This window comes from Chiloscyllium plagiosum, unplaced genomic scaffold (genome assembly GCF_037043375.1).
Source record: "Chiloscyllium plagiosum isolate Xiang-an unplaced genomic scaffold, Cpla_swu_hap1 HiC_scaffold_6, whole genome shotgun sequence".
Taxonomy (NCBI): domain Eukaryota; kingdom Metazoa; phylum Chordata; class Chondrichthyes; order Orectolobiformes; family Hemiscylliidae; genus Chiloscyllium; species Chiloscyllium plagiosum.
This window is the reverse complement of record NW_028270144.1, coordinates 130077769-130100330: the sequence shown is the minus strand read 5'-3', so window position 1 is coordinate 130100330 and position 22562 is coordinate 130077769. Positions and strand designations below refer to the sequence as shown.

At 48.2% G+C, this 22562-nt stretch overlaps 1 protein-coding gene across 9 annotated transcripts in view; it reads right to left on the bottom strand.

Annotated features, from left to right (window-relative positions):
* The window catches only part of pgap2 (post-GPI attachment to proteins 2), a 78267-nt gene that overhangs the window by 32175 nt on the left and 23530 nt on the right, over positions 1-22562 (bottom strand). For 6 of the 9 annotated variants that reach the window (XR_015757507.1, XM_087988485.1, XM_087988486.1 and 3 more), the window contains exons 3-4: positions 13757-14009; positions 13467-13573 (exon numbers count right to left, since the gene is read on the bottom strand). Coding sequence is in view for 7 of the 9 variants with exons in the window: in XM_087988485.1 (XP_087844611.1) it covers positions 13467-13573; positions 13757-14009 (360 nt within the window). In the remaining 2 variants the exon portion in view is untranslated. The remainder of the gene's footprint in view (positions 1-13466; positions 13574-13756; positions 14010-22562) is intronic. The other 3 variants (XR_015757508.1, XM_087988484.1, XM_087988481.1) reach the window with 1 other exon arrangement.

The following is a 22562-nucleotide window of genomic DNA, read 5'->3' as shown; positions in this document are numbered from 1 at the left end:
GGCCATCTGTGACAAGCACACATCCTGTGGAGGAGTGTACCCCGCAGGGTCACACAGAAAAATTACAGCTGACCATTTTGTCTCAGTTGCAGGCAGAGTTTACTCAATGTCCCATGCTCGGTCTCAGTCACGGGCAGAGTTTACTCAATGCCCCTTGCTCGGTCTCAGTCACAGACAGAGTTTACTCAATGCCCCGTGCTCGGTCTCAGTCACGGACAGAGTTTACTCAATGCCCCGTGCTCGGTCTCAGTCACGGACAGAGTTTACTCAATGCCCCGTGCTCGGTCTCAGTCACGGACAGAGTTTACTCAATGCCCCGTGCTCGGTCTCAGTCACGGACAGAGTTTACTCAATGCCCCGTGCTCGGTCTCAGTCACGGACAGAGTTTACTCAATGCCCCGTGCTCGGTCTCAGTCACGGGCAGAGTTTACTCAATGCCCCGTGCTCGGTCTCAGTCACGGGCAGAGTTTACTCAATGCCCCGTGCTCGGTGTCAGTCACGGGCAGAGTTTACTCAATGCCCCGTGCTCGGTGTCAGTCACGGGCAGAGTTTACTCAATGCCCCGTGCTCGGTGTCAGTCACGGGCAGAGTTTACTCAATGCCCCGTGCTCGGTCTCAGTCACAGACAGAGTTTACTCAATGCCCCGTGCTCGGTCTCAGTCACAGACAGAGTTTACTCAATGCCCCGTGCTCGGTCTCAGTCACGGGCAGAGTTTACTCAATGCCCCGTGCTCGGTCTCAGTCACAGACAGAGTTTACTCAATGCCCCGTGCTCGGTCTCAGTCACAGACAGAGTTTACTCAATGCCCCGTGCTCGGTCTCAGTCACAGACAGAGTTTACTCAATGCCCCGTACTCGGTCTCAGTCACAGACAGAGTTTACTCAATGCCCCGTGCTCGGTCTCAGTCACAGACAGAGTTTACTCAATGCCCCGTGCTCGGTCTCAGTCACAGACAGAGTTTACTCAGTGCCCCGTGCTCGGTCTCAGTCACAGACAGAGTTTACTCAATGCCCCGTGCTCGGTCTCAGTCACAGACAGAGTTTACTCAATGCCCCGTGCTCGGTCTCAGTCACAGACAGAGTTTACTCAATGCCCCGTGCTCGGTCTCAGTCACGGGCAGAGTTTACTCAATGCCCCGTGCTCGGTCTCAGTCACTGGCAGAGTTTACTCAATGCCCCGTGCTCGGTCTCAGTCACGGACAGAGTTTACTCAATGCCCCGTGCTCGGTCTCAGTCACTGGCAGAGTTTACTCAATGCCCCGTGCTCGGTCTCAGTCACGGACAGAGTTTACTCAATGCCCCGTGCTCGGTCTCAGTCACGGGCAGAGTTTACTCAATGCCCCGTGCTCGGTCTCAGTCACGGGCAGAGTTTACTCAATGCCCCGTGCTCGGTCTCAGTCACGGGCAGAGTTTACTCAATGCCCCGTGCTCAGTCTCAGTCACGGACAGAGTTTACTCAATGCCCCGTGCTCGGTCTCAGTCACGGGCAGAGTTTACTCAATGCCCCATGCTCGGCTCTCTCTGAAGGGATACTCAGCCACTTGCTGAGATCCTGGAAGTAGCTTCTGGCCACCAGTCACTGCTGTTCGGATCCTAGCTGATGTTATTAGTGAGCTGTTCAATAGCAGACTGAAATCTGCCTCTGTAGGTTATACTTTGTTTTCATGAGGTCATCTTTCACTCACTGAAATACAAACACACAGAGCTGCAGAATCAGTTTAAATCAGAGATTTGTTACACACAATAAATGAAGAAAATAATAGAATAAACCAAGTAACTTATAGATAATGCAAGCTTGTGACACATGGTAAAGTATGATTCCAACAGCACTCTCTCACATAATCACACCAGACAGAACCCCTTTCTTTCACTGGTATAGGACCTAACGTAGCTGATACAAATAACCTCTTTGCTGAGTATTCACACAACTGTGCTGAGATTTTCTCAGCTGCACATAATCTCTTCAGAGTTTTAACCAAACACTTCTGGTCTGGAACTCTCAAACTAAACTCTTTACACTGAAACGTCTTATTTCTTAACAGTTCCAAATCACAGGTAGTTCTCCTATAATGGGCTGGTTGCAGCCCTGCCTTATAGAAAAATCGCGCTTGAGAAACAGCTCTGAAAGTGTTGGCGATGAAATCATGTTACACCCAACACATGTTTTAAAAGTCTGTGCCCCCCAATTCATCAATCACGTTACAGCAAATTCACATTAGTGAAATTGGCGTTCTAGCAGAACGACCTGTATCTTCTTTCTTCACGCATCCAGCATCAACCAGGAACTCCGCAAAACTGAAACCAAAACGCATTCTTCAATCTAAGGGAGTTCCTCCTCAGTCAAAACTGATAAAATCCAAACAGGACTAGACAGGCTAGATGCAGGATGAATGTTCCTGATGATGGGGGAGTCTAGAACTAGGAATCATTGCTAAAGGATAAGGGGTAAACCTTTTGGGACTGGGGAGAAATTTAATCGCCCAGAGAGTGGCAAATCTGTGAAAATCACGAACACAGAAAGTGGTTGAGGCCAAACATTATGTGGTTTCAAGGAGGAGATATGCGGCAAATGTATCAGAGGAACCATAGCCAATGGATGAAATACCCACCTTATAGTCAGCACATCATTGGTTCAGATTCCATTCCAAATAACAGAGCACTACTTTCAGGCTCCCACTACCAATGCAGTTCCAAGACAGTGCCGCACTGTCGGAGGGTCAGTGCTGAGAGAGTGGGCTCTGTCGGAGGGTCAGTACTGAGGGAGTGCTGCACTGTCAGAGGGTCAGTGCTGAGGGAGTGCCGCACTGTAAGAGGGCAAGTGCTGAGGGAGCGCCGCACTGTAAGAGGGCAAGTGCTGAGGGAGCGCCGCACTGTCAGAGAGTCAGTGCTGAGGGAGTGCCGCACTGTCGGAGGGTCAGTGCTGAGGGAGTGCCGCACTGTCGGAGGGTCAGTGCTGAGGGAGTGCCACACTGTCAGAGAGTCAGTGCTGAGGGAGTGCCGCACTGTCGGAGGGTCAGTGCTGAGGGAGTGCCGCACTGTCAGAGGGTCAGTGCTGAGGGAGTGCCGCACTGTCAGAGGGTCAGTGCTGAGGGAGTGCCACACTGTCAGAGGGTCAGTGCTGAGGGAGTGCCGCACTGTCAGAGGGTCACTGCTGAGGGAGTGCTGCACTGTTGGAAGGTCAGTGCTGAGGGAGTGCCAACTGTTGGAGGGTCAGTGCTGAGGGAGTGCTGCACTGTTGGAAGGTCAGTGCTGAGGGAGTGCCGCACTGTCAGAGGGTCAATGCTGAGGGAGTGCCGCACTGTCAGATGATCAGTGCTGAGAGAGTGCTGCACTGTCAGAGGGTCAGTGCTGAGGGAGTGCCGCACTGTCGGAGGGTCACTGCTGAGGGAGTGCTGCACTGTCGGAGGGTCACTGCTGAGGGAGTGCTGCACTGTCGGAGGGTCAGTGCTGAGGGAGTGCCGCACTGTCGGAGGGTCAGTGCTGAGGGAGTGCCGCACTGTCAGAGGGTCAGTGCTGAGGGAGCGCTGCACTGTCAGAGGGTCGGTGCTGAGGGAGTGCTACACTGTCGGAGGGTCAGTGCTGAGGGAGCGCTGCACTGTCAGAGGGTCAGTGCTGAGGGAGTGCTACACTGTCGGAGGGTCAGTGCTGGGGAGTGCTGCACTGTCAGAGGGTCAGTGCTGAGGGAGTGCCGCACTGTCGGAGGGTCAGTGCTGAGGGAACGCTGCACTGTCGGAGGGTCAGTGCTGAGGGAGTGCCGCACTGTCAGAGGGTCACTGCTGAGGGAGTGCCACTCTGTCGGAGGGTCAGTGCTGAGCGAGTGCCGCACTGTCGGAGGGTCAGTGCTGAGCGAGTGCCGCACTGTCGGAGGGTCAGTGCTGAGGGAGTGCCGCACTGTCGGAGGGTCAGTGCTGAGGGAGTGTTGCACTGTTGGAGGTTCAGTGCTGAGGGTGTGCTGCACTGTTGGAAGGTCAGTGCTGAGGGAGTGCCGCACTGTTGGAGGGTCACTGCTGAGAGAGTGTTGCACTGTTGGAGGGTCAGTGCTGAGGGAGTGCCGCACTGTCAGAGGGTCAGTGCTGAGGGAGTGCCGCACTGTCAGAGGGTCAGTGCTGAGGGAGTGCCACACTGTCAGAGGGTCAGTGCTGAGGGAGTGCCGCACTGTCAGAGGGTCACTGCTGAGGGAGTGCTGCACTGTTGGAAGGTCAGTGCTGAGGGAGTGCCAACTGTTGGAGGGTCAGTGCTGAGGGAGTGCTGCACTGTTGGAAGGTCAGTGCTGAGGGAGTGCCGCACTGTCAGAGGGTCAATGCTGAGAGAGTGCCGCACTGTCAGATGATCAGTGCTGAGAGAGTGCTGCACTGTCAGAGGGTCAGTGCTGAGGGAGTGCCGCACTGTCGGAGGGTCACTGCTGAGGGAGTGCTGCACTGTCGGAGGGTCAGTGCTGAGGGAGTGCCGCACTGTCAGAGGGTCACTGCTGAGGGAGTGCCACTCTGTCGGAGGGTCAGTGTTGCACTGTTGGAGGGTCAGTGCTGAGGGAGTGCCGCACTGTCAGAGGGTCAGTGCTGAGGGAGTGCCGCACTGTCAGAGGGTCAGTGCTGAGGGAGTGCCACACTGTCAGAGGGTCAGTGCTGAGGGAGTGCCGCACTGTCAGAGGGTCACTGCTGAGGGAGTGCTGCACTGTTGGAAGGTCAGTGCTGAGGGAGTGCCAACTGTTGGAGGGTCAGTGCTGAGGGAGTGCTGCACTGTTGGAAGGTCAGTGCTGAGGGAGTGCCGCACTGTCAGAGGGTCAATGCTGAGGGAGTGCCGCACTGTCAGATGATCAGTGCTGAGAGAGTGCTGCACTGTCAGAGGGTCAGTGCTGAGGGAGTGCCGCACTGTCGGAGGGTCACTGCTGAGGGAGTGCTGCACTGTCGGAGGGTCACTGCTGAGGGAGTGCTGCACTGTCGGAGGGTCAGTGCTGAGGGAGTGCCGCACTGTCGGAGGGTCAGTGCTGAGGGAGTGCCGCACTGTCAGAGGGTCAGTGCTGAGGGAGCGCTGCACTGTCAGAGGGTCAGTGCTGAGGGAGTGCTACACTGTCGGAGGGTCAGTGCTGAGGGAGCGCTGCACTGTCAGAGGGTCAGTGCTGAGGGAGTGCTACACTGTCGGAGGGTCAGTGCTGGGGAGTGCCGCACTGTCAGAGGGTCAGTGCTGAGGGAGTGCCGCACTGTCGGAGGGTCAGTGCTGAGGGAACGCTGCACTGTCGGAGGGTCAGTGCTGAGGGAGTGCCGCACTGTCAGAGGGTCACTGCTGAGGGAGTGCCACTCTGTCGGAGGGTCAGTGCTGAGCGAGTGCCGCACTGTCGGAGGGTCAGTGCTGAGGGAGTGTTGCACTGTTGGAGGTTCAGTGCTGAGGGAGTGCTGCACTGTTGGAAGGTCAGTGCTGAGGGAGTGCCGCACTGTTGGAGGGTCAGTGCTGAGAGAGTGTTGCACTGTTGGAGGGTCAGTGCTGAGGGAGTGCTGCACTGTTGGAAGGTCAGTGCTGAGGGAGTGCCGCACTATTGGAGGGTCAGTGCTGAGGGAGTGCTACATTGTTAGAAGTGCCATCTTTAGGATAAGATGTTAGAGTGATCCATTACTGCTCTATCGGGTGAATGTACAAGTACCAAATGCTGCTATTGGGAGAATTGCATGAGGCTTCTCCACAGGTACTAGCCAATAGTTTCCCCTCAGTGAACATCACAAGAAACCAGCTGCCTGATCATTCCCCATTACTGCTTGTTGGATCTTGCTATGTGCAATATTACACGAATGATTACACATCAAAAAGGGCTTCATTGTCTGTGGAGCACTTTAACATTTTGAGGATGTGAAAGGTACTTAAGAAGTATATGCTTTTCTTTTTTCTTTTGTGAGACAGAGGGAATTATGATGGTCTGGAATGCTCTGCAGGACCATTTAGCTCCAACTGAGAATCACATACCTGAAACATTAACTGTTTCTCTCTCCATGGATGCTGACAGACCTGCTGCAATTTCTGGTTTCATTTCAGTCCAAATGGAGAATGTATGTGTGGACTGAAGACTGAATAAAAATCTAACCCTCAACAGCAAAATAAATAGACACACTTCTCTATAATTTGGTTTAAAAAAAGGCTCCTGAGGTATCTGGGCCAATCAGACACACAGCCTGTTCCACAAACTCCCATCTGAAACACAACTTCTATAAATTATGCTGGAGGGTTTTTTTAAACAAAAACACCAGAGGAAGTGTTGGAGGCTGCAAATCAGAAATAAATAGCTGCAGAGAGTCAATGAGGTTTGTGCAGAGTGTCACATGCAAACTGAAAGTGAGCAAAATGTCTTGTTCAGCACGGCCATGCTTCACACAGTCCCAAAGTCACCAAATAAAAGCACAGACACATTGGTGACTGAGTGAGAACAGGATGAGGGGCGTGAAGGGGTAGAGAAGGGGGAATCGACACTGTGGGGGTTTAGAGAATTAAGGTTTCTGCTGTGTCAGCCTGCATGTGCAGTCATTGCAAATTATAGTTCCTGATGCCCCAGCACTCTGCACGATGACTGTTCCTCCTTTATGGCTTCATTTCACAACTACGGACGACAAAAAAGCCACATGATGCAAAAAATACGCACAGACAGCAGTCCAGCGTCACGCAGCCTTTACTGGTAGGGTATAGATAGACCTAACACACTTATAGCAACTGCAGCCAAGTTTAGCTGATGCAGGAAGGGATAGGCTGACTGAGAACTGAGCTCCCAGTGTTGGAAAGGAGGGGGTGAGGGGGGGGGAGAAACAAGTCAAGGGATTCCCTCCCCATCACCAGTGCTCAGCCCAACACTCACATGGGGAAACTGAGTACCACCGCAAAGACCAATCCCCCCATCCCCCAGCTAACTCCATACTCCCATCAATGATCTGCGAAACATCGGGAGTCAAACCATGCTTGGAAGGTGTTTACCTGAAATGCCCTGCAGTGTGATAATTCCGTCATGACCCACTCATTACTGAACCTACAACATTTACTCTGGCTTAGCCATGTACATCAGATGATCATATGCCCAAAGATCTAACCTTTCAAGCCCCACTCACTTGTGAAGGATTTCTCTCAGCAGACAAAAGGTTGCCGATATGCTGTCTAGGTAAAATAGGCACAAACCAGAAACAGAAGTAGGCCTTTCAACCCATCGGGCCTGCTCCACCAGTCAACAAGCGGCTCATCTGATTATCGTCTCAACTTCACTTTCCTGTCGGTCCCCAAAAACCTTTGATTTCCTTGTCAATCAAAAGTCTGTCTAATTCAGCTTCAAAATATTCAACGATACAGTGGTTGCTGACTCCTCGGATAAGGAACTCTGAATCTATCCTGAGGGTTTCCTGTCTGTTAGCTAACTCTCTTTGTGAGCTAATACCTCACCACTGACAGCGTGAGCTCTTATCTTGTGCAGCAACCTTTTCGATGGCAGCTTATTGAATGCCTTTTGGAAGTCCCAATGCACCATATCCACGGGCTCCCCCCTCTACAAGAATAAAGAGACAGTTTCTTCCAATATCCTGCGCTAGGTGAGAGGTATTTGATCCAGGATTTTTAGCTCCCGCTCCAAGACAGCCTCCAAGTTCCTGACACCCTCCCTCTCCCTGGCAACAGACTGGGATTAAACCAGTCTTCCAGAAACTTGATGTCATGTGACCCTAAAATGAGCTTCCTTTTTAATATTCATGTCACCACTCAAAGCAGCTTGCTTCCACTTCTGTCAATTACTCCACACTATCCTGGTCACAGCTCATCTGCTATTGAAACACTCATCCATAAGAAATAGAACAGGTCATTCGGCCCCTCAAATCTGCTTCACCAGTTAGTAGGATCACAGCTGATCCCACATTCCTCACGTCCACTTTCCTGCCTTTCCCTGTAACCTTCGATTCCCCAACTGATCAGGAATCTAGCTCAGCCTTAAAAGTACACCCTGTTGATATTTTGAAGCCTTTGATCAGATCGCCCTTTAACCTTCTAAATTCTAAAGAAAACAGACCTAATTTGGGTGATCCCACCTTATAAGGTCCCCCCTGAAGTCCAGGTGTCATCCCTGTAAACCTGCGTTGTTCTCCCTCCAAGGCCAACGCACCCTTCCTGAGACATGGTACCCAGATCTGCTCACAGTACTCTCAGTGGGGTCGAACCAGGGTTTCATTCCATTAAAAGGTACCTTAGAAATGTAAGTTGTTGTTCTTGATTAAACCAATTGACCACTTGCTGAAAACAGTCATGTTTTGAGACTTTAGGATGTAAGTTATCTGGTCCAAGTGACTTCTCAACATTTAACCCCATCCTTTAGCTGAGTCTTTAATCTTTTACTAACATTTTATGATCCTGTGAAAAAGCAATATTATAAGATTTAATGGTTCTTCCTTGTTTACTCTCTCATGTATTTTCTCCCTCTTCCATGTTTTTAGCCATCCCAATTGATCCCACCTTTTTCATCTTGTCTGTCCGATCCCTCAGTCTGATACTGACCCTAATTCTGGAACTGAGGCTCTGTACTTGGCCAAGTGGGTGACACTTTCTCTTGGTACGTGTGCCAAATGAATTTGCTGAACAGACAGAGGTAGCTGACAGGTATAGACTCAGGGAATGTGTGCTCCTGCTCCATCTCAACCCGTTACTGAGCAAATTATTTTGGAGAATGATGGGAGTTGGACATCACTGGAACGATGATCACACAATCCAGCCTCCACACACACAAACACATTCACACCCACACTCCATACACCACTGTACATACCACACACCCTCCAAACATCCATACATGGGGCAATTAGGGATGTGTACGTGATCCATAGATATATATACCCCTGCACCAAACCCCCCCCCCCCCGCCACCAAACTCACTGCCACAGGTTATAAAAGGAAAGGGAGACAAGAACTTTCAAAAAAAACCACCTGCTTCTCTAAGTGGCTCAATACCACCCTCTCATGGCAAATGTATGAATTACATGCCAATCAAAAACTCCTGCAATTCCACGTGGTGGGGTCTGTTATCCGAATTAAAAAGCCATCTGCTGCAGTTTTGGTTGACAGAGCACCAGAAATCATGCTGACTCTATTCTCCACACATCACTTAAACAATTTAGAAAAGCTAGAGTGGCAAAATATTGTCAGGATATCTATCAGCTGTGGCTGTGTCCCTTCTCACCTTCATTCCAGAAGCATACACAATCCTTACAGGGTCCCACAGGGAGGATGTCTCTCACTGGCTGCAGGGAGCTAGTGGCAGGGTGGTGCCTAGACACTGCGACACAGTTTCAGAATAATAGGTGTGCTATTTAACACTGAGAGGAGAAGGAATGTGAGGAGGCAATGGTGCAGGGGTATTGTTGCTGACCTACTAACCCAGGGTCACAGGTAGAATTCCAGGGATCCAGGTTCAAATCCCAAAACTGCAGATGATGGGTTTTGAATTCAAATTTCATTAAAAGTCTAATGATGACCATGAAATTGTTCTGAATGTCATAAAAAACCCAACTGGTTCACTGACCTACGAGACAGACCGACAGCAAAGTGAGTGATTTTTCACTGAAAGAAATGACACTAAACAGATCGCCTACAACGAACTGGGCCAAGACTGACAATAGCGAACCTGGCTCTGAACAGGCTCTGTCAAAGGCCTCCTTAGCAACATCTGGGGACTACTGCCAAAACTGGGAGAGCTGGCTCACAGACAAACCGAGCTCCAGCCTGACACTGACCAAAAAGCCTGATTCAATGGGCCTGAATGAGAATGTGTATAGGGTATAAGCAGGCTGGGAAAGAGATAATATCTAAGTTTTGTGAAACAAGAGGTTCAGCTGAGCATGACTCAGATCAAATAAGAACTTACAGTTAACAATGGGGTGCTGGAGGCAAGGGGAATGGGTTAACAAGATGGAAAAGCAGTCATTATATAGAGCCATTTCACAATATTGGAAGCATTCAGTATGCAAGGTCAGCTAACAAGGGGAAAAGAATCCATTGTATGAATCCAGTTAACAAGGTTAAGAACATTCACTGTATAACAGTAAAGAGCTTGGTCTCTGCTATTGGTACTCGCTGATTGTAACGGCCACCCAATTAATATGTATGTTGCCTTATCTGGACGCTCCTCCCTGTAAAATGACGATATAGTTCATGAAGAAGCTGCTGATCCAAGAAGACTGTGAAGTCATGTCTCTGTGCACGTGGGTGATTGTTCTCTCTCCCTCCAGGCCCCAGAATAAAGGTGATGGTGGTAAAACTATACTGTGTCTCTGAGCGTTTTGCTTCGACTGAGGAGGGGAACAGGATGACATGACTACACCCAGACTCCACAATTATCATCCCGAGTATGTCCTGCCCTGACGGTAGGGGACGAGTCCAGCAAAGGAGGTGACCCAGTGATATACAGCATCCTAAGGGACATAGCTGCTAGACTGGGTCTGCGGCAGGTGGTGAGGGAACCAACAAAAAGGAAAAACACTTGACCTCATCCTTACCAATCTGCCGATGCATCTGTCCACGACAGGATCAGTAAGAGCAACCATCACCCAGTCCTCGTAGAGACTAAGTCCCACCTTCACATTGGGAATAACCTTCATCATATTGTCTGGCACTGTCACCGTGCTGAATGGGACTGACTTTAAACACTATTAACAACTCAAGGTTGGGTATCCAGGAGGTGCTGTGGTCAATCACCAGCAGCAGAACTGTACTCCAGCACAATCTGTAACCTCATGGCCCAGCACATCCCTCACTCAACCATTAACATCAAGCCAGGGATCAACTCTGGTTCAATGGAGAGTGCAGGAGGGTATGCCAGGAGCAGTGCCAGGCAGACCTGAAGCTGAGGTGTCAACCTGATGAGCTAACAAACAGGATTACTTACATTCCAAACAGCATAAGCAACAAGGGATAGACAGAGCTGAGTGATCCCACGGCTAACAGATCAGATTTAAGCTCTACAGTCCTGCCAAATCCAGATTTTTGATTTGATTTAATTATTATCGTGCATTTTGTTACAAAACACAGTGAAAAATGTGCAGTGTCACCACTCTCTGGCACGATCTTAAAACACATAAAAATAAACAGAAATGGAATATATAGGCAAAAGAATAAAGAAATAAAGGTGTGAAACTTTACAGTCCTTCTTGTTAAGTGCTCCACCTTGGGCCTGGTGTCTGGGCATGAGTCCCCTGTGCCATGTTGTCACCACTAGAACGGAAGTCACCCACTCTTCAGCCTCATCTCCCTTCCACTGTCACCCTCACCGTACCTCACCAACACAGACACCGGCCTAAACTCAACATCACTGCTGCCACGTGTCTGCTTCAGGCCTACCTCACACTGATGTAGCTGCTGCCAATGTCGCTGGGTCTCATACTGGCCCCAAGCTCACTTCCCCCACTGCCTCCATCAATCTGCACTGGACACAGACACCACCGGGAACCCCAACTCACCTCCACAGCAACCATGTGCTGGCACTAGGACCGCCTCGTCAATGCAGTCATGAACAGTGATGAACAATTAAATGACTCCCTGGGAGGAGGAGGCTCCACAAATATCCCCATCCTCAATGATGTAAGAGCCCAGCACATCAGGGCAAAAGGTAAAGCTGAAGCTTTCACAGCAATCTTCAGCCAGAAATGCCGAGTGGATGATCCATCTCGGCCTCCTTCTGTGGTTCCCAGCATCACAGGCACCAGTCGCTGGCCAGTTTGATTCCTTCACATGAAGGCAATGGAAACATCATTCCAGTAATAGTCCTGAGGGCCTGTGCTCCACAGCCAATCAGCACTCTTTAATTTTCAGGTCCCCGACTACCCACAGCAATCTGTGCTGGCATTGGAGGGGAGACTCCTCAGTATTATGTCTAGCATTGGCTTGCACTCAGCAGCACATTGCACCCCTAGCCAAGCTGTTCCAGTACAGTTACAAGGTAAAAACAATGACTGCAGATGCTGGAAACCAGATTCTGGATCAGTGGTGCTGGAAGAGCACAGCAGTTCAGGCAGCATCCAAGGAGCTTCGAAATCGACGTTTCGGGCAAAAGCCCTTCATCAGGAAGGAAGGCACATGGACTGCAGCAGTTCAAGAAGGCAGCTCACCTCTACCTACTCAAGGGGCAACTACAGACAGGTAATAAATACTGGGCCCAGCCAACAAAGACAAAAACAAACCTAGTGTAGTGAATCTTTGGAATACCCCTTTCTGGAAGGCTGAGGAGTTTAAGTCAAATTGAATCCATTTAAGACTTCGATACTAAAGACAAAACGAAATACAGTAAAACAGGACCCAAGCACTGATCCTTGCGATACCCTAGTAATACTGCTTACCAACCAGAGACCCATTTATTCCTGCTCGTGAACCAACTCTCAATCAGTGCCAATACATCACCACCTCAGCCAACACGCTTTAACTTTGTCCACTAACCTCTAATGAGGAACCTTATCACAAGTCTTCTGAAAATCCAAACACACAACATCCACTGGTTCTCCCTTATTAATTCTTGTAGTTACTTCCTCAAAAATACTCCAGTGGATTTGTTAAGAATGCTTTGCCTTTCAGAAACCAATGCTGACTTTATACAATCCCATTAATGCTTTCCAATTATGTCTTATTATAGACTCTAGCATTTTCCCCACAACTGATGTTAGGCTAATTGAGCTAAATAAAGGATTTTACACTGATCTTCATTCTTTATCAAGCATCTCAATCTTTTCATTGCACCTAAATATGAGTGTGCTCCCACTTTTCAAATGCCAGCACTGGAGGAACAAATCCTACAGTGATTACAAACCTTCAGGATGACCACCAGCCATTCACTATCCTGCCTGCCATCACTGACCCTTCTCCCCATGGTACTGCCCCTACATCACTTGTCTGAGATAATAACCAGGACAAGTAGCAATTCAGGGAATGAGTTTGAAGTTTTGGAAACATTAATCGGGTGTGGGAGGGAGATTGCCAGGCACCCGGAGAAATTTGAGTGAATGAAGCTGAGTCAGCACAGAGTGGACAAGGCAGACTGGAAAGGGTGGAGCTCGGGGGTCGGCTTGTGTGAAGTTATGACAGTTTTAGATAAGAAAGTCAGGATATTCATGTTGGCAGATGGTATAAAGTCTAGGTGACACAGATTTAAGATACTGGGCAAGAAATATTGTGGTGGATGTGAAGTCAAGCTATTTCACACAGTGATTGGTAATCTGGGCTCACTGTATTTCAGGGGTAGGAGCAGAGACAGTGAATGATTTCAAAGTGAAATTGGATGGTGCTCGAGGGAGATAAACTTACAGGGGATACAAGGATAGAGCAGGGGAATGGGCCACAATAGATAGCTCTACACAGGGCAGGCATGTACCTGATGAGCCAGATAGCCTCGTGTACTGGAAAGGACTCCGGGCAAGAGAGAGAGAGAGAGAGAGAGAGAGAGAGAGAGAGAGAAAGAATGGAAGAACAGAGCCAATTACCTCTGGACTTACTGTGCTTTTCCTGGTCTGCTGCCAGATGATGCAGGTGAGGATCATGTGAAGCATTGATGATCCCATGAAGGTAACAAAGGCTTTCTCATGAACCCCTGGAATGACACAATCAGGCATGATCAGAGGAACACATCCTTCCAATTAACACCAAGGCATTGGTCAGAAGGAACTCAACACCACAAGAAAGACCCACAGCACCCTGCACTCCAAGTAATATTCATGCCTAAACTAGGAACACTTGCAGTCGCAAATGGCTGGCTTGGTGTCCTTGGACTCACAGTGATTCTCTGTTGAAGAGACATAGGTCAGGAGCAGCAACGCCAGGTTCTCCAGCATGTTGAAGGTGAAGTTGATGAAGCAGAGGGGGCCATACCAATGGCTGGGTGAAGGAACACGGCGGTAATGGTTCCAATACGCAAGTCCGACCAGCAGCCGTGGTGCTGAGTGCAAGCCAATACAGAAACGCCAGACATAGCGCTGAGGAGTCTCCCCTCCAATAGCAGCACTGATTGATGGGAGGTAGTTGGGGACCTGAAAAATGAAAAGGAATGCAGAGTGACAAGAGCAAGGATTTGCATTTTAGGATTCCTATATTTAAATCAGCATTCAAGATGGCACTGACACAGGGTGATTCTCTGTGAGCTTTCTACAGCTGATCTTATTCTCACATTTCTTACAATTGTGCTGCACTTTTAAACCTCAATTCCATAACTTTATATTCCTCACTCTGCACAATCAGCCCATCATCTTTGTGTCTTTGTATGTTATGATCTGCCTGTACTGCGCGCAAAACAAAACTTTTCATTCTACTCAGGTACATGTGACAATAATAAATCAAATCAAAGCATTCAACACTGCAAATTGTGGTGTCAACCTTTCCCATTCAATTTCACTGTCAACTGTCACAGTGTAATTACAGCCTCTGGTCATCAGGTGGAGCTAGTCCCAGTCCCTCCGTCTCAACGCTTTCAGTTTCTTGCATTTAAAGAACAAACTTACATCCCTAGCTTATAGAATCTTCCAGAACAGAAGAAGTCCTTCAACCTATCAAATCTGAACTGCCAAAGATTCCACTAGCTTCACTCACACACACTAGACCCTAACCTTGAATGGTGAACTTCAAGTGGTCATCCCAGTAAAAGTGTTTGAAATGCTGAAAGGACAGGATACAGGAGACAGAAGGCAGGCGACCTTTCACAGTTGGGGAGTTGAGATCAAGAGGCTATTGTCAGGTTTACTGTAAGAAATTTGGAACAGAGGGCAAGAATATCTCTTGGTAATTAACTCATCCTCTTCCCACATCCTTTCACCAGTTCTCCAAGGTAACACCCGGAATGGTGAGTTTTTCCTGAGTGAATAACCGTGGAAGTGAATTCAATAAACTCTCTTTGTCCTGTTATCTGTTCTAAATTTCATCCATCTAATGGATAAACTCAGCAGATCTGGCAGCATCTGTGGAACTGCAGAAGGGTCACTGGACCCAAAACGTTAATTCTGCTTTCTCTCCACAGATGCTGTCAGACCTGCTGTGTTTATACAGAAATTTATGTTTATGTTTCTGATTTCCAGCATTTTGTACTTCTCTAGGATTTCTTTCCTCTTTCATTTAATCTTATATTCAAGGCCTCACATTCTCGAGCAGGATCTGGGAACAGTCTGATCTTTGGTATAACCAATGTGGAAGAGGCCACCCCTGGTCATATCTCACTCCATTGGGCAAAAGTGAGCACCGTAGATACCGGAAACCAGAGTTTAGATTACAGTGGTGCTGGAAAAGCACAGCAGGTCAGGCTGCATCCGAGGACCAGGAGAGTCGACGTTTTGGGCAGAAGCCCTTCAGCAGGGATCCTGATGAAAGGCTTTTGCCCGAAACATCGATTTTCCTGCTCCTCGGATGCTGCCTGACCTGCTGTGCTTTTCCAGCAATTCTCACTCCATTGACACGCTGGGTTTGATTAGCAGTCAGTCTGAGTAACAAGATTGGTCAGAGTCAGCTTGATTAATCTTCTGGAATTTTTTGAGGATGTAACTCTGAAGATGGACGAGGAAGATCCAGTAGATGTAGTGTACCTGGACTTTCAGAAAGCTTTTGATAAAGTCCCACATAGGAGGTTAGTGAGCAAAATTAGGGCGCATGGTATTGGGGGCAAAGTACTAACTTGGATTGAAAGTTGGTTGGCTGATAGGAAACAAAGAGTAGTGATAAACGATTCCATTTCGGAATGCCAGGCAGTGACCAGCAGGGTACCGCAGGGATCAGTGCTGGGACCGCAGCTTTTTACAATATATATTAATGATATAGAAGATGGTATTAGCAATAACATTAGCAAATTTGCTGATGATACTAAGCTGGGTGGCAGGGTGAAATGTGAGGAGGATGTTAGGAGATTACAGGGTGACCAGGGACAGGTAAGGTGAGTGGTCAGATGCATGGCAGATGCAGTTTAATGTGGATAAGTGTATGGTTATCCACTTTGGTGGCAAGAACAGGAAGGTAGATTACTACCCAAATGGAATCAATTTAGGTAAAGGGGCAGTACAGAGCGATCTGGGTGTTCTTGTACACCAGTCAATGAAGGTAAGCATGCAGGTGCAGCAGGTAGTGAAGAAGGCTAATAGCATGCTGGCCTTCATAACAAGAGGGATTGAGTATAGAAGCAAAGAGGTTCTTCTGCAGCTGTACAGGGCCCTGGTGAGACCACACCTGGAGTACTGTGTTCAGTTCTGGTCTCCAAATTTGAGGAAAGACATTCTGGCTATTGAGGGAGTGCAGCGTAGGTTCACGAGGTCAATTCCTGGAATGGCGGGATTACCTTACACTGAAAGACTGGAGCAACTGGGCTTGTATACCCTTGAGTTTAGAAGACTGGGAGGGGATCTGATTGAGACATATAAGATTATTAAAGGATTGGACACTCTGGAGGCAGGAAACATGTTTCCGCTGATGGGTGAGTGCCGAACCAGAGGACACAGCTTAAAAATACGGGGTAGACCATTTAGGACAGAGATGAGGAGAAACTTCTTCACCCAGAGAGTGGTGGCTGTGTGGAATGCTCTGCCCCAGAGGGCAGTGGAGGCCCAGTCTCTGGATTCATTTAAGAAAGAGTTGGATCGAGCTCTCAAGGATAGTGGAATCAAGGGTTATGGAGATAAGGCAGGAACAGGATACTGATTAAGGATGATCAGCCATGATCATATTGAATGGTGGTGCAGGCTCAAAGGGCAGAATGGCCTACTCCTGCACCTATTGTCTATTGAGTTGATGGCTGTGAATATAGGATACTGACCTCAATTATTCACAATGGCGTGATCACTGTAACCAGACAAGGCCTGCCCAGACAGTATGTTGGGCAGCAGCCTCCAGCTTAAAGACATGATGGACAGGCCCTTCTATAGACTGCAAGTTTCCTCAAACTCCTTGGCAATCAGATAGTGATGTCAGGGCTTGGATTGTGACGTGTGTGTGTTGAGGATTTCTAGTTGCATCCTGATAGAAAGGCAGCTTTTACTAATTCACTGTTATACACTGCATTGTAGCATAAATATGTTCTTTTTACAATCATTCATGCAATGTAGGCATTGTTAACTGACCAGGATTTATTACCCGTCCCTAGTTGCCCCTTGAGAAGGTGGGGGTGAGCTGCCTTCTTGAATCGCTGCAGTCCATGTGCTGTAGGTACAGCCACAATATCCTTAGGGAGGGAATTCCAGAATTTAGACCCAACGACAGTGAAAGACTGGCAATATATCTCCAAGTCAGAATGGTGTGTGATGTGGAAAGGAGTTGTAGACGGTGGTGTTCTCATGACCTGCTGTCCTTGTCCTTTTAAATGGATGTGGTCATGGGTTTGAAAGATTCTGTCTAAATATGTTTGGTGAATTTATGCAGTGGATCTTGTAGATAGCACACATTGCTGCTACTCAGCAGGGAGTGGATGTTTGTGGATGCAGTGCCAATCAAGAGGGCTCTTTGTCCTGCTTCTCAAGTGTTACACAGTCATAGAGATGTACAGCACGGAAACAGACCCTTCGGTCCAACTTGTCCATGCTGACTAGATATCCTATCCTAATCTAGCCCCATTTGCCAGCACCCAGCCCATATCCCTCTTAAACCCTTCCTATTCATATACCCATCCAGATGCTTTTTAAATGTTGCAATTGTACCAGCCTCCACCACTTCCTCTGGCAGCTCATTCCATACATGCATTACCCTTTGCATAAGAGTTGCTCCTTAAGTGCCTTTTATATCTTTCCCCTCTCACCTTAAACCTGTGCCCTCTAGTTCTAGACTCCCCGACTCCTGGGAAAAAGACTTTGTCTATTTATCCTATCCATGCCCCTCATGATTTTATAAACCTCTATAAGGTAACCCCTAAGCCTCTGACACTCCAGGGAAAACAGCCCCAGCCTGTTCAGCCTCTCCCTATAGCTCAAATGCTCCAATCATGGCAACATCCTTGTAAATCTTTTCTGAACCCTTTCAAGTTTCACAACATCCTTCCGCTAGGAAGGAGACCAGAACTGCACACAATGTTCCAAAAGTGGCCTAATTATTGGAGTTACACCATCCAGGCAACTGGGGAATATTCCACCACACTCCAGACTTGTGCCTTGTAAATGGTGAACAGGTAGAGAGAGGAGGCTGGTGAAGAAGATATTTGGCACACTTGAATTCATCTGTTTGAGCAGTGGGTACAGGAGTTGGGACATCATGTTACAGACATTGCAACATGTAGAAGACATTGGTAAGGCTACACTTGGAATACAGCATACAATTCTGGTCACCCTGCTGTAGGAAGGATGTTGTTAAACTGGAAAGGGTGCAAAAAAGGGATTTACAAGGATGTCACCGAGACTGGAGAGTTTGAGCTATTAGGAGAGGTTGGATACACTGCGACTTTTTGTCCCTGGATAGTCGGAGGCTGAGAGGTGACCTGATAGAGGTTTATAAAATCACGAGGGACATGGATTGGGCAAATAGACAAGGTCTTTTCCCCGGGGTGGGAGAATCCAGAACTAGTGGGCATAGGTTTGGGATGAGAGAGAAAAGATATAAAAGGGACCTAAAGGGGAAGTTTTCCACACAGAGGGTGATGCATGTATGGAACGAGCTGCCAGAGGAAGTGGGAGAAGTGAGTACAATTACAACATTTAGAAGACATTTGGACAGGTGCATGAATAGGAAAGGGTTAGAGGGATATGAGCCAAATACAGGCCTATGAAACTAATTCAGTTCAGGAAACCTGGTCAGCATGGACAAGTTGGGTCAAAGGGTCTGTTTCCATGCTGTATCACTATGTGATGCTCGTACAGGCTTTGGGGAGTCAGGACGTGAGTTACTCACTGCTGTATACGTAGCCTTTGACCTGCTCGTTTTGCCTTTGCATTAATTAGTCCAGTTCAATTTCTGGTCAATGGTTATCCCCAGGATGCTGTTTGCGGGAGATTCAGTGATGGTAACATCATTGAATGTCAAGGGGTGACAGTTAGATTCTGTTTTGTTGGGGATTATCATTGCCTGCCACTTGTGTGAAGCAAATGTTATTTGCCACTTATCACCCCAAAACTGAAACATTGCTGCATTTGTTCTTGTTTGATTACTTCTCAATCACCCCTCACTATATGCAGTAGAGGACCTTGCAGAGTCCTAGTCCCAATGTAGTTTCTGAGCTGCCTCAGATACAACTGAAATGATCTTTAGAGATATGAGCTTCAGGAAGTATTTAAAAAACTTCTGATAGACAAGCTCTGTAAATGGAACTGCCCTTTGAAAAGGTGGAAAAGCAAGATGAATGCCCACTTAATGTTACAACAACTGTTTCCCACATGTGGAGGCGGGGTGTTGACTGGGGTGGGTGGGGGAGTTGAGTGTGTGTGAAGGCAGAGTTAAAAATCAGGTACCTAGCTTTGTCAGCCTACCCGTACTAGCTACCTGACAAAGGAACAGCGCTTGGAAAGTTTGTAACTTGCAAATAAACTTGTTGGACTATAAACTGCTGTTGTGTGATTTTTAACTATTTCCCACAACCACCTGATGAAGGAGAGCGCTCTGAAAGCTAGTGCTTCCAATTAAACCTGCTGGATTATAACCTGGTGTTTCCCACGTGACAGTGTGCAAATGGCAGAATGATCCAAACATACCAGTCCAGATACCCCCCCCCTTCAGACAGAAGGTGTTTCATGGCCTCAATACACACAACATTCCGAAGGGGCTTTACAGGGTTGATGGAGAGGATGCCTCCTCTCCTGGAGTAATCCAGAACCACAGGGCAGTTTCAGAATAAGGGGCCTCTTATCAAAGATAGATGCAAGGCAATCCTTGAGGATTATTTACACTGAGATTTCTCTTCTGAGGTGAGCAGGGGAGACTGAGTCATTGAATATAATCAGAGCTGAGTTAGATAGTTTTGATGAACAAGGGGTTGAGGGCTATAGCGAACAAACAGAGAAAGGGAGTTAAGGCCAAATCAGTCCAGCCCTGATCGTTTCGAATTCCAGGGGAGACAAAGACCAAATGCTCTACTCCTGTTTCTAGCAGATTAGATTAGATTAGATTACCTAGAGTGTGGAAACAGGTAAATTGGCCCAACAAGGTAAAAACAATGACTGCAGATGCTGGAAACCAGATTCTGGATTAGTGGTGCTGGAAGAGCACAGCAGTTCAGGCAGCATCCGAGGAGCTTCGAAATCGACGTTTCGGGCAAAAGCCCTTCATCAGGAATAAAGGCAGAGAGCCTGAAGCGTGGAGAGATAAGCTAGAGGAGGGTGGGGGTGGGGAGAAAGTAGCATAGAGTACAATAGGTCAGTGGGGGAGGAGATGAAGGTGATAGGTCAGGGAGGAGAGGATGGAGTGGATAGGTGGAAAAGGAGATAGGCAGGTAGGACAAGTCCGGACAAGTCATGGGGACAGTGCTGAGCTGGAAGTTTGGAACTAGGGTGAGGTGGGGGAAGGGGAAATGAGGAAACTGTTGAAGTCCACATTGATGCCCTGGGGTTGAAGTGTTCCAAGGCGGAAGATGAGGCGTTCTTCCTCCAGGCGTCTGGTGGTGAGGAAGCGGCGGTGAAGGAGGCCCAGGACCTCCATGTCCTCGGCAGAGTGGGAGGGGGAGTTGAAATGTTGGGCCACGGGGCGGTTTGGTTGATTGGTCCAGGTGTCTCGGAGATGTTCCCTAAAGCGCTCTGCTAGGAGGCACCCAGTCTCCCCAGTGTACAGGAGACCACATCGGGAGCAACGGATACAATAAATGATTTTAGTGGATGTGCAAGTAAACCTTTGATGGTTGTGGAAGGCTCCTTTAGGGCCTTGGATAGAGGTGAGGGAGAAGGTGTGGGCGCAGGTTTTACAGTTCCTGCTATGGCAAGGGAAAGTGCCAGAATGGGACAGTGGGTTGTAGGGGGGCGTGGACCTGACCAGGTAGTCACGGAGGGAACGGTCTTTGCGGAAGGTGGAAAGGGGTGGGGAGGGAAATATATTCCTGGTGGTGGGGTCTGTTTGGAGGTGGCGGAAATGTCGGCGGATGATTTGGTTTATGCGAAGGTTGGTAGCAACAAGTCCACTCCAACCCTCCAAAGAGTAACCCACCAGACCCATTTCCCTCTGACTAATACACTAACACCATGGGCAATTTAGTGTGGCCAATCCACCTAACCTGCACATCTTTGGATTGTGGGAGGAAACCGGAGCACCTGGAGGAAATACACGCAGACACAGGGAGAATGTGCAAACTCCACACAGACAGTCGCCCGTGGCTGGAATCGAACCTGGGTCTCTGGCGCAGTGAGGCAGCAGTGCTAATCACTGAGCCACCATGCTGCCCTATGTTGAGTATGAGCTGAGCTATGTTGTAGTAATGGTACAGCTTCCCATGATAGGCTCCCCCAGGTGTGGTGGTGAGCTGTCACACTGATGGCAACCTCAACAACAAGCTGAAGGCCAAAACCAACACAACAACCGCGGCTGGGATTGAACGACACTGTGTCAATGACGCATATGGAGAAAAAATGAAACAGATAGCTGACACATTCAGATTGGTGATGTGAACTCCTTCCTCTACAGCATCCTCCCTCCCTAACAAGATAAAGAGAGGGTGGAGCTCAGAGCCTTCACTCTTCACAAAAGAGCAGACACAGTTGGATCAGCAGGAGACAGGCTTGTTCAGAGCATCCAAGCGGGATATCACAGGAAATCTATACACTTAATAATCGGGGAGACTGTTGTGAGGGAGTGAGTTGGAATAAGTATAAAATTAGAAAAAGTATCATTTGTAAAGAAATAGCAGCTAATTGCATTTCAGGAAGGAGCATGAGCAAGAGGGGGTTACAATTTAAATCAAGTCAAAATAAATGTGTAAACTGATGAAAACTCAAGTCATTGAAAGTGGAAGGGTTAGACTGCCACTAAGACTTCATCATGTGACAATGCTGTCCCTTTAACAAGGTTAGGTTGTCCTTGGTTTATTTCTAGAGGGGTCATAAAGGCAGAGGTTCTGATATCATCTGAGGAGCAGGAGAATTGACATTTCGGGCATAAGCCCTGCATCAGGAATCAGCTTATGCTGAAAACATCGACTCTCCTCCCCCCTCAGGTGCTGCCTGACCGGCTGTGCTTTTCCAGCACCACACTCTTTGACTCTGATCTCCAGCATCCGCAGTCCTCACTTTCACCTAGAGGTTCCAATATGTCTGGAAATGGCTACCTGAAAACAATGGCAGGGGAATGGTTAATTTTCCCCGTTCAGGTTTTTTTTCTAGTTTGGTTCAGTTTTAACAGGCATTCAATAAACTACTGGGGCCTGAGAGAGACAGTGACAGTGAAAAGAGGTTCCATGCTTCAACAGAGGTCTTGCCTGGACTTTCTCCCTGAAATCTCTCCTGTCTGTAAGAACCTGTGTTTGAATTTACTTTTTGCTGAGGGTGTGGTTATGGGATGTTGTGGGGATTGGAACAGCTTCGTTAAGTTGTGATATCGTGTTGGTTGGGTTATCAAATAAGTTAAGTTATTCTAAATTCTGTTTTCTTCTGTTTGTGTTTGTTTAAAGCTGAGAGGTTTGACCAGCTGCATCACTCCTGGAATATCCATTTTAC